We start from the raw sequence: 12,784 nt of genomic DNA, 5'->3' as shown, positions 1-12,784 counted from the left end.
TGGCAAGCACCAATCATTTGGAAAGCTATTCACTGTGTACCCAAAATGTGAGCCTAATGTTGACATTGTCCATTTTTAAGATACCCCAATAAAAGTGTTCCCACTGGCTGGTGGTTTCTGCTTTTGACACCCCCTTCTATCTAATATAAAACTTAAAATCTCAGAAATTTCTGGGTTATCTCAGGACTGTAGCAGTTAAAAAAGGAAGCAGAGGCAGTCACTAAAGGTATTAGCAAGCACATGCTGTACAAATTGCTTAAAGTAAGTAAGCGATAACTTTAAATCATGTAAAACAATTTAAACACCCAAATTACTTAGATATGGCAATAAAGACATGAACAGTCAACCCTGACCTTTGAGAAGTCGGGTCTCCATGGTGTTACTACACAGAGATCCCCAACAAACATTTTAACTTTGAACACTTTACCTTTGCACAAATATAATTTTTATTTTTAACTGAGGTGACCAAATCTTGAAAAGAAAATCTCAAATGCTGCAGAAAGTGGTAGACAGGTTATTAATGTTCATAAGCTCATAAATATTCAACACATTTTCTACAATTTCCCTAAAGCATTTTGTAGTCTCACTATAAATTACTTATACTGCGCAATGAAAAGTGAACAATCTATTAATTAAAGCTCATCCCTCCTGTGCGCGTGGGTGCCATGCGTTTAAAGTAATACCTAGTAATGAATGCGTAAACAAAATATTAAAATCTCATTTGACTTGCACAGCAGATTGACAGGTGTTACTGTAATAATCAGGTATTATAACTAAATTTGCTAGGGAGTATTGTTTTTAACTAAAGACTACAGCTATACAAAGATAGTGGTATTGCTGTCATGTTTTCTGTTTAACAGTACTTTACCCACTTTGCAGACTACTGCAAATCCATAAGAAAAAAAAAATGGTAACCGCCCCTTAGCTTTACTACCTATATGAACCTTTAATACAAACTGTGGTCTCTCAAAATATTCCAGGGTTCTAGAGTTAACTTTTTTGTTAGCAGTGACCTAGCCTGCGGTAAAGGGGAAAAAAGAGAGCCAATCTCACTGCACATCTCTTTTCCCTTAGTGATCTTGGGCATGCACAGAAGGGACAGCCAGAGCCTCCCGGGATGCGTGACGTAGGTATTCCCGGAGACTCTGCGCTCTCATTCAGTCTTGATTGCTGCGGTGATCAAGACTTAAAGGACAATGTTGCACCCTTTTTGTTTTTTTGTTTTTTTTAGAAACAAGGGAGTTGCACCTAAAAAAAATAAATAAAATTTTTCTTGGCCACCCTTTTATGTAAAGTAAAAATGTTGAGTTTAGGTCTGCTTTAAAGTCTCTGTTGAGATGCATTAGTGCACATTTATTAATGCCCATTGTGTGTTAAGGCAGCCCATTCATTATAAATAGGCTGCCAATGCACTGCAAAGAAAAAAAACATGCATGACACTTTTAAACATTATAGCACAACACAACACACTGTGCAGACTTACAATAAATGGGACTGCAAGTGTATTGACGTGCATTTTAGTACGTGTTACCGCAATTCACTCACTCAAGTGTGAGTTCCTAGGGTTTACATAGAATATATTAAAATATACCTACAACCTACAAAATAAAATAAAAAATCAACATGGTCCATATACAGTAAAATCTGTACATTTGTTAGCATTAAGTACTTTTGTGGCAGCAATATGACAGCACAGATCCCATGTCTGTAAGCAATAACAAGCTTCTTGGTATTTATGAGATTTATAAGCAAACTTTTCCATGTGGAGGATTATGGAAACAGCCTCAGAGTTCACTTTGTCTCTTCCCCTGTAGATTCGAGGTCACCGTGAAGATATTCTGTGTATTGCTCAAAATCCACCTAATCTCCTCGCCAGCTCGAGTTATGACGGAGAAATCATTATCTGGAACATGATCTCAGGTCACATACACTGCCGAATAAACACAGCGCTTCACATTGACTCTGCAGGAATTAAACGTGAGTGATAGTAAATAGTTGCACTAAGCAAAAAGCAGAAGTCTATTACCAAAACTCAGTTCTTGCTGTGACGAGCATTAATTAGTTTTTGGAGTGTCCTTAACATGTAAGTCTTTTAAATATAAACAGAAATGTAAATAATGATTAATTTTTCTCCGCATACCACAGCTGAGCAGATCTGAAACAATCATAAATTCCCATATTAGAATGGGAGTTTTCTGCTCCTGATATAGATTTAGCTGTGAGTACAGATACAAGATCCTCAAAATTGGGTTATTTTTATCGGGTAAATGAAGTGGCAAATTAAAGGGAAACACCAAGAAGAAGTAAGGGGAGGACCTCCAAGAAGTAAGAAAGGGTGCAATAGACTAAAGTACAATGATCTCTATATTTCCATTTCAGATAGACCTATCTTCTAGGTGCACTATCTGCTGCAGCACTGTGGCCTCCCTGTTATACTTCTGTGGAGCCAGCAGAAATCAATTCTGCATTTATGAAGATCAATGGGTGGTTTTCAGAATCTCCCTTTCTAAAAACGTAGATGATTCACACAGAACTGTATACTTTATTCCATTGCAACCATCTACCCCCATCTAGAGTTAAAGACTTTTTTATCAATAGCTAATATCAAGCTAAAACTTTTTTTTTTCCTACATTTGGATGGAGTAGGTAACAATTTAAACCCAATGCAATATGGATATTCTTGTTAAAACACTCTCAGAGTTCAGGTTTGTTTCAGTCTTTTTGTGATTGATCTCCATGGTGGAGACTAACGTTAATTTTCTATCTTCAGAATTGAAAATAAGTCTCTTCAAAGTGAGATAACTCACCTTTTGAACAGTAGTCAGTGAAAAATTTGGAACAGTTACCCTCTATGGACACCAAACAATGCAAAAGTTTCATTTTTTACACAATTTTTTTTTTTAGAAAATTACAGTCACCAGGAGAAATAATGAGTCTGGGTCTCTGTAGCAAAACAGAGAACATTGGAAAGCTAAAAGGAGTTCTAACCCTTTACAACGTTATCTAAAAACTTAGCTGCTAAGATAATGTTTCCATGTAACAATAACTAGTACCTAGGTCTAGCACTGCTGCATTGTAACACAGTACTGGAATTCTCTTTCCTAATTTGATAAATTTAGAAATAAAATTGCATGCTCCCCTCCTTAGAATATGCACACATTTTCAAATGAAGTACAGAAAATAATAATTTGGATGTTCAACCTGGAATTATATTAGACTGAAATTGATTGAATTGGAAATTGGATGATGGAAATCACAGTTTTAATGTAAATTTTCAATTTCAGAAGTAGATATCTCATACTACTTCTGACTTCTTCTTTATTATTAATATAAAGCGTTATCCTGAGCCACGCAGATTCCAGCTGGTGAAATTTGTTACTGCACTGCCACTATATAAAGGAAAAGGATTTCAGATTTGGTCTTTTCTTTATTTGTAGGATTACAAATACCAAACAGATAAATGCAGAGGCCACTGGTTCAATACCAGAAAAAAACTTGTTGTCTGACCTTTATATATATAATCAACATTTGAAATAATTTAGCTAGTATATTATATCTTGCAGCAACTAACAGGTGTATGACACGCAAGCAGATCACAAATTGGCATTCCCAGTGGAAGAATTCAGTTCTCTGTAGCTGGCAGCGACAGCAGAGAAGCACTAGAAACCCACAACTTTGCTATAGTAATATATTAAATGGAACATGCTGTCCTCTATTTTGCAAGATCACTGTCACAGAGCATTGCTGGAAAACTCTACATAGCTACCACAATGTTATAGAATTTTCCACGCAAAGATCTGTAAAAAATGATTGCGGTACTCCGGGCACCTCTGAGTATAGAACAACTTCCTTTGCCACCCTTGTTGGCTGTTGTAACTCTTTTTGAAAAGTTAAGGACTACATGATGTTTTGACTTAAAATGCTTGGATCTCAATTGTATAGTCAGTCCACAGTACCATTTTTCCTGTGTAACTTCAACCCCAAGGAAAAAATTATAGCATATATTTCTTTAGTGCTGGCCATTTTTACCAGGGCAGTATCAGAACCCTAACTGAATTATGTTACAGAACATATTCAGTGAAATCTTGACCATATTTTGCCTGAAGGAATAAAGTCTATTTTTCACAGGCTGAAGTCACTGAAGACCTTGACTCTGGAAGCTGTTCCCGAAAAGAAGACTGGTACAGGGCAAAGGGCATGTCACCAGCATTACCCTGGCAGCGGATCATTTTCCCGATTATTATCATTGTGAAGCATACTGGTGCTGTTAATTGTAGAGGAAGGCACAAAGCTTTCTTTTTATGATTTCAGTGCTGCCTCTCTAATTACATATCTAAGATTATTCAAAAATCAGCAAGAAAAGCAGTAGAAAGCATATATCCAGCAAATGAATGAGGTATAGGCAGTGCGGATCTTTTAGTACATCTTCCACTCCAGCAAGCATCACAGTGGTGACATCATCAAATCTTATAAAACCAGCAATCACAGGAAGCAACGGGCATCAAAGTAACCTGACAGTTTTTTTCAGGACAAACTAAAGACATAAAGTAAATGATTTTCTGGATCATAACAAAAATATTGAAAAACAAACTGTGAACCTTTATAAGTTTCAAATGTCCATCACCAACTGGCCCAAAACTTGACAGCTGCCTGCAACCAAAAAAACATAACTATACACACACATACCTCAACAAAAAAAGAAACCACACACAGTGTTATTGTGAGCTCTAGACTGTCTGGACAAAAACAGGCTTATGCCCCTGGGGAATATATATGAAACCCTAACTAACTTAGCAATGCATTTAGTAGCATAATATATACATTATTCCGAATTCCCATGTCTAAAATGTAGTAACATGTTGCAGCCACTCAAATTTCCCTTTGCTGCAGTCAGGTCTAATTAGTTTGGCTGATGTTAGGCTTTGAATGCCTAGTATGTTTTGCTGACCATGTGCACCCCTATTACAGGTAGGTTGATCCTATACTAAGGTTACTCCCAGTACAGGTTTCCTTGAAGCTATCATAGTAGAATTTAGAAACCAATTGAGATATAATAATAGAATAGACTTAGCATGTCTCCTTTGTCATAACATATTTTCTCCTGCCTGAGTACCTGTACATTGACATCTGCGCATGTGCAGACACCAAGCATAAGTTCTGGAAGAAAATAATTAGTGTGCACTTGCACGGAAAACAGAACATCTTGACCTGGTCAATCAAGATGCCTGAAGACTCTGGACCTGAATAAAGGTGGGGAAGGATTGGAAATAAAGGGAAGGGCAGAGAAGAAGGATCAATGGACATTTTCAGAGGGTAGTGTACCATAATATGCATATTTTCCATGCATACTTCCACATTATGGCAGAAGTTTTCAGTGAGCCCAAAAGAACCTATTTTCAGGTTTGTTAGCCACTGTCATAGTTGATAAATTTATATATCCATTTTTATATATCCCGCAGGCTGATTTGTGTACTCTAACAAGCTGAAAAAGTTCCACTCCAAACTTTTGGGTCTACTCCAGCACAGTTGCTATAGCAACATCATGTAAAAATAATATAACAGCAAAATGTAGGCCATTCATTTGGAGCCATTCTTATGCCTATTTTTTTTCCAGCTTCCTGACCACTAAATATTTACCTTAACTTTTCAGAAACGTCATTGACCCAGTTGAATTGGGGAACATTTGTACCTGTTTTGCATAGAATATTTCTCTAACAACACAAAAATTTGCATGGTTTTCTGTACTAAACTTCTTTTAAAACCCCAAAATGTAACTTAATAATAACCTCCTAATAACTGTGCCTTCTCTCATGACTTAATAGATCCTCGTTATTAGAATGTCTTGGGTTAATGTTGATGTGTCCATTATATCATTTTTATATGCCCATAAAAGACTAGTTATGAGTATATGGTTATAGGGGAACATGCTATGAATGATCACAGTGGAACACACTTTAATAATATTAACGAAAAGAAAACTCATAAAATTCTTGCAGAAATGATCAAAAAGACAAAAATACTGTTTGATATTAAGGTCAATAAAAATCCTATTCTCTGCTGTAAACCTTTAATCGAAGCCTCTTCCCCTGGAACCAAAATGGCCAAAAAAAACGGTAATTAAAAAAGCCGGCAACAAGTTTAATTGCTGGGATTTAATTCTTAAAGGGGGTTGATTTACTGATGGAAATTAGTTTGTTCACTTACCAAGGTGAATTATCACCGTGCAAGGGACAATTCAGCTTAATGAATGTGGTAATAGTTCACAATCTAAATAATACCAAATCACTTTCAAGGAAATGTAAAAATGGTTGGTAATCCTAAGTAATCCTAAGTGAAATATTCTTTGCATGGTGACAATTCTTGTATTAAATTAAGCCCAATATATGTAGACAGGACTTTGAAGATGTAACATAGCACTGATACTTTTGGCATTGCTATGCTTGGCATTTGTAGAGGACTGGAACTGTGGACACTGTGCCCCAAAAAGACAAGCAGTGGGCAAAGAATTAGTTTCAAGTTTTAGCTGTTGTCTCCCTGCAGCTGACATATTCCCCTATGTCAGTGCTAATAGGTATAGTCACCAATACAAAATATACCAATCCAATTTCAAACAATCCAATTATATTTCTCATACTGAGTAAATTTATATGTCACATAGAAGAGAGACATAATTTGGACCTTAAGGGCATGTATTCCTCAGGCAACAATGACAATGTACACCTAATTTATATTACAAAGCCATCTGTCATTTGGTTACTTTAACACCCCCACATAATGGTTTACAGTCTAGAATGCACAGGAACATATATAATGTATTGTTGGCCCCTTGATGACTGGTGGCGGAATATTCAAGATGCAGTAGAAGTGGTGAGCAAGAGTAAGCAAAGATCCAAGAAATTAATGAAGTAGAAGCAGGGAGATGCGTTCATTGAAGGCCTTCAAATACAGAACCCATCCGGCAAGCAGCATGATAGTGACATCCCCCAATCTCTCTAAGACTAGCAGTTCGAGGAAGTTGTGTCTCCCACACAAAAAATACACAGCTATGATTCTTACTGTAGGCACAAGCCTCATATACAGTCGACATTCAAAAATCCGGCAACCTCCGGAGCTCAGAAGTGCTGGATTTTCGAAAATTCCAGATTTTTGAAGGGTATACTTACCTCTTCACACAGGCCAGCCTTCCTCTCGCAGCACCTGCAGACATCTGGCAGTTCCAGGGAGCAGGGACGTCTCAATGTGTATTTAGTGTAGCAAGCAGACCTAACAGCTGTTTTTGCAGAACACTGCCATTAAAACATAAGTGGCCAAACAGTGTACTGCAGTCCCTGTATTGAAAATGCGATCCGAAATTCATGTCGGAAAACTGAAGGAACCGGAATACCGATGGCTGGATTTTCGATTGTCAACTATACTAGATGGTGCACTGATATTTAAAACTATGTACTGATATTAAAACCAAGGGACCTACAAGGTTCTGCATAGGTGCATTTAAATTTCTATGTAGTTCCTATAACATATCAAATGCTATTTTATTGAATCGGAAGCAAAGTAAGAGATTAAAATCCACAGTTAATGAAGTTAAGGTTAGGTTAAGTGTTAGGGGGGACTTGAGAGGTTAGGTAGATTATTAATAATATTATTATTAAAAATAATAAACATATTACATATATTGAAAGGAGAAAGAGGAGAGAAAGCTGCATTTTTTGAGGGCACAAAAGAAATAGTTTGTGCCCTCCGTTTGGACGGCTGCCGCTAGTCCACCCTTGAAACCCACATGGTTTTGTATCACCAGAATCCTTTGTCCTAGGATTCATGCATTAACACTTTGCTGATTTTATTTTTTGAACGTCATTCTAACACATAACTCAAAAGGCTTCAACAAGTCGTCTAATATACGTAGTGCAATATATGGTCAAGTGATCTTGATAAATCTATGGAAAAAGTAATCTTCAACCACCCTAACTTGATAAAGAATCATATAGACTTTATTTGATTATTCAATATCAATACCATAAGAAGCAATAAACCTCAAATACACCATCAAATTTTTATCTCAGATACCCAAATCACCCAAACGGTTCTTTGATTGGAACACCAATCATTGACACCCTATTATTACTGAATTGGCAACACTATATGAGATTCTAGGGTCTCTGTATCCCCTAAGAAAGCCCATCTGGCCGAAATGCGTCGGGTTGAGACCCTGTCCCTAAATCTATGACTTTTATGCAAGTTTGTGATTTTCTTTATGAACAAATATAGTGTGGATAAAGCACCATACTCTGCCATTCTGTAACATTGTTTTATTATTATCTTAATGTTTTTATATCGATTTTTTTATATAACTACTTCCTTTGTGCCCTCTGCTGCTTTCTCTCCTCCTTCTCCTTTCAATAAATACAGTCCAACTTTTGGACTAAAAGGCTTTGGCACCTATACCAATGAATTGTACAATATATTGACAGTGTAAATATATGTACGGCTAGCTATAAAGGGTATAACTATATTACATATATGCCAACATATTACACAGCACTGTATAATTAATATAATAAGGTAATTTCTAGGGTCAGCCAGTGGTTAACAATAACACTGACTCCAGGTTCTTTAAATCAGTTTACAAAACTTTCCTTCTGCTAACCATGCTGCCAGAACCCACTGAAAATCTGAAGTATTTTTCTGAAGTATTCAGCAAGTAGGATGACTCCTCTTTCTTCTTTCCCACAACATCATTCATTTTTTGAATAACCTAATAAAGGATTGAGAATAGTAAGATTACAGGAGTGGGAGAAACTAGGCCTCTAAGTTTAGCCTATGCCTATGTCCAAGCCTTTGCATATACTGGGGCTCACCATTGCAAAGTATCATTTTTTACATGGACTCCAGAAATGGAGGGTGTCTTTTGGTACATGTGCTTGGTCAGCTTGGTTGATTAAGATCAAAATAATGTGCCTCTTGTATCTGGTACTTGCAGATATCTGCATTGTCTTAATCTAAATGTATGTTATTATTACAGTGACAGACAAAAGTGTCAGCAAGATTCTCTTTCTAAAAACACGGACCGTGCGATTGCAGGCAGCTGGTTCCTTGGTTTCCAATGGACCTCTTGGTAACATACAATTAGTGCTAACTAGTTGCCCTCAGTACTTGTGTTTTAGAAAGTCTACTAACCCTTGTGTATATTGTGTAGGTACTATCAATTTCTGGAATTTGCTGCATGGTGGGAAACTAACCGCAAGCTTTAAACCAGTAAGTATTGGTGTTGGTGCACATTGTTCCACCAAATTACAGAAGATTGTGTAAAATACTTATATACAATTAATTAAAAATCAGATTGAATTGAATTTATAATATTCCCTACCAAAATGAATTCTTTCTTCTTTTACCTTCTCTAGTCTAAAGCTGGGACCCAGATTAGCAGTCTCGCTGTTAATAAAGACAATACGCTGGTATTTGCAGGAGATTATATTGGATACATTTATAGTTATGACATTAAAGACTATTCCATACACAGACTTGAGAAGGATCATCCGCCAAGTAAGTTGCTTTTGACACATCATTTGATATACTTTTTAATAATATACACTGTTCAACAGCCAATATATTTAGTATTCATATAAGAATTTGGGAAAATTTTACCCTGATATGATTCATTTTAACCAGCTGGAAATTAATGCATTTTTCTAACAGAATAACATTTTCTGCAAAAGGAAAAAAAAGGTTCAGATTAAAGTTTTTTTACATTTGGTATCAGGACAATATGACAGAGGGTCATAGGCTTCCTTTCAAATAATTACAAGTGTTTTCTGAACGGTTTTGTTAAAAAAAAAAATCCCACTGACTTCACTATATTGGTTCAGGCTCCAATTTTCACCTAGAGGCTTGACACTAGCTTAGCGATTTGTTGCTTAAACGCTAAAGTGTTTGTCTGGTCCAATCAGGAGAGATATTTGTCAATGGGTCGTTGTGCCAGTGCCCTAAAAGCTAAAGGGGAGACCTGACACTGATGTTTTGGAAGTATGACAGTCATCTTTTCCAGCCCTGCAGTATTTTTACCTGATGGGAGTTTCAGATATCTGTTTCTCTGCCACTTGCCTTGGTTTGACCCCTCAAGCCCTGACTTTGCAATGTGACTTCATTTGTATTTACATATAAGAAAATGAAACCTAATGTACCACAGTTTAATTTTTTTTTTTTTAAGTGATGAGTTGGCATTTTGCTTGGGAATTTTTTATAGTCTCTGCACAAGTGCACATTTATTTTTAAATATATCTGAGCAACTACCATTCTTGCTTCAATTGTAGTTATGTTTATGCTTCTATTGTAGTTAGGCTTTGTATAAGCTGCCCACTTTACCTATTTTATTTATTCAATTCTAATATATAATATTTATTGATTTTCCTCTGCAGCTGTCTGTCAATGGAGAGCCCATGTAGACATGATCACAGAGTGAGTACTCTATGCTACACTGGTAAACTTTTTCTCAAGTTCTGCAGGTAATTTACCTGTAGATAAAAAAACACATTGATCGGAAACATTTCTGTACTATTGCACATATAAATTAACCATATTGTAGCTGCTATTTTCTTCTTCAGGCTTGGATTTAAATGCTAACACATTTTTCTTTTTTTCTAGAATGTGTAATGTAAATATTCCTTTTGGCAACTATATAAAACAATGTTCACCATCAGGATAGCTTTATTTTTATATTGTGTTTATTAATGACTGCAAAGCAAATAATAACTACAAATTTAACTTAATCATAAATTACTACCCTCCCAAGATAACTATACCCTCCTATTCTCAGTCAATAGAGCCAGCCATGGCTTTTGCACATGTATAGCTTTGTCTCCACAGGCCCTAGTGCTGGCTTGCAAAATAGGGGAAATTTAGGTCCATCTAGCTCAGCTATTCTCAACCTTATTAATATAGGGGAACCCTTGACATACCTTTCAGGTCTTCAGGGAACCCCTGCTAAAATAAGTAGATCTACCGCTTATAGTATATTAGCATGATGGTGAGGAGGAAAAAAAACTTTACCTTGCTGGCCAATAGGAAGAACCCCTACAGATAGCCAAAAAGATAAGATGTAACTTAAACTGACCTGAGGCACAAATTCCTCATTGTAAAAGGAACCCCTAGGAACCTTTGGAGGAACACTAGCTGAGAAACAGTGATCTAGTTCTACAGAATGGGTGGTGTAAGTGCCTTGTTCATTCACTTGGCACTTATAAAATTCTGTTTTCCAACTGACTTCAGAGGGTTACTGCAATGAGCAATGTTGGAACACTTTTGGTAAATTGTTATTTATAGTTGTTGTTATTCTGTAAAGCTGCATTTTCAATTATTTGAATGCCGCCAAACCAATAATTTTTAAAAGTCTGCATGAACTATGCATGTGAATTATGCCAAATGATGACTGGGTGGAAGCTGCTTTAATATTATTAATCCTATTTCTTGGAGTACATTTATATATGTAATTTTAGAAGTGGAAGACTTTTGTGCTCACTGTCAAAGTAGTCTAGTTTTAAATCTGTTGTAAACACTGCCTACTCAGAGACATGTCAGCTGTCTACTGTTGGCAAATACATATTTCACAGTTGCTTTGTGAAAAAGCTGTGATCCTAATTAGTATGGTGAAAAATATGAAGGTCATCTATGAGAAATTAACACAATTAGTGTTCAAAGTGGAAATCCATTCAAGTATTGTTGTATAACATCAAATATTTGTATTCCCCACCACATACACTATAATGTATTTACTGCACCTTTAGTCTTGGGGGGCCTAACCAGAGTGCAATCCTTAACCTATCTCAGATTGCTGCAGACTCCCTTCATAATGGACGACTGGTCACCTAAAACTGCTTTTCTTTGTCAGTAGCACAGCTGACCCTTCAACAATGTCATCACTTAAAACTGGGCAAACAGTAAACATTGACTCTGGGGGCCTATCCACATTCTGGTATGGAGGGAACGGAGTAATGAATGCTGTGGAAACAAGGCCTAAAGATTTGTCTTTAAATAGACCTCCTAAGTCAGCCTTGCTAAATGTTATTAACATGGTGGAACCATCCAAATAACTTTCAGGTCTTTAGGAATCCCCTGCTATAATTACTATATTCACAGCTCACAGTATATTAGCTTAGTGGTCAGTGGGAAGAATGCCAACAGGATCATTGGATCACCTAAACTGAAACACACAGATTGCTCTTTGCTCAAGAAATTCCTCCTCTGGAGGAACCCTAGGATTTCACAGAACACTGGAAGAGAAACACTGTCCCAGACAAATAAGTATAGTATAGTATAATAATATTATTATTGGGTTACACATATATAATTCTCACTCAGTCCTGGAATCCTGGACTTGAATTTAAATGTTTACAGCTTATTAATACAGTACATTTTGGTCAGCTTTGGTATCCTTTTATCATTATGGACAAGCCAAGATTGTACTGGCAGTCATAGTGAATAGGCAACATTGAACAGGACCTATAGCTTGAATAGATTTTCTGGACAAAAGATAAATGGCTACTTGATCATTTTAGATCAGATAACTCCTAGAACATGGAAATGCTCATTACTATTACTACACTGATAAACATAATTTAGGGTATTTTGATTAATAAGAAACCCTAAACCCCCATGTTATCTCCACATATACAATATAAGAAAATGTACTTCCTACCACTATCTTCCAAAAATCATGGAAACCTTTGAAGATGAGGGTGTTTTTTTATATCTTATATTTAATATATTATATTATATTACCCTATGTAGGGGT

The 12,784-nt window shown here is 36.3% G+C and overlaps 1 protein-coding gene across 1 annotated transcript in view; it reads left to right on the top strand.

Moving 5' to 3' along the window:
• LOC140329381 (cilia- and flagella-associated protein 337-like) overlaps nucleotides 1-12,784 on the top strand; it is a 69,432-nt gene that overhangs the window by 46,685 nt on the left and 9,963 nt on the right. Inside the window, exons 20-24 of the mRNA XM_072413360.1 lie at nucleotides 1,815-1,977; nucleotides 9,020-9,112; nucleotides 9,194-9,252; nucleotides 9,399-9,540; nucleotides 10,413-10,452. Coding sequence (XP_072269461.1) covers nucleotides 1,815-1,977; nucleotides 9,020-9,112; nucleotides 9,194-9,252; nucleotides 9,399-9,540; nucleotides 10,413-10,452 — 497 coding nt within the window. The remainder of the gene's footprint in view (nucleotides 1-1,814; nucleotides 1,978-9,019; nucleotides 9,113-9,193; nucleotides 9,253-9,398; nucleotides 9,541-10,412; nucleotides 10,453-12,784) is intronic.

The sequence above is a fragment of the Pyxicephalus adspersus genome, chromosome 1 (assembly GCF_032062135.1).
Source record: "Pyxicephalus adspersus chromosome 1, UCB_Pads_2.0, whole genome shotgun sequence".
Lineage (NCBI taxonomy): Eukaryota > Metazoa > Chordata > Amphibia > Anura > Pyxicephalidae > Pyxicephalus > Pyxicephalus adspersus.
The sequence above is the reverse complement of the archived record's forward strand: the minus strand, read 5'-3'. Positions and strand labels throughout refer to the sequence as shown.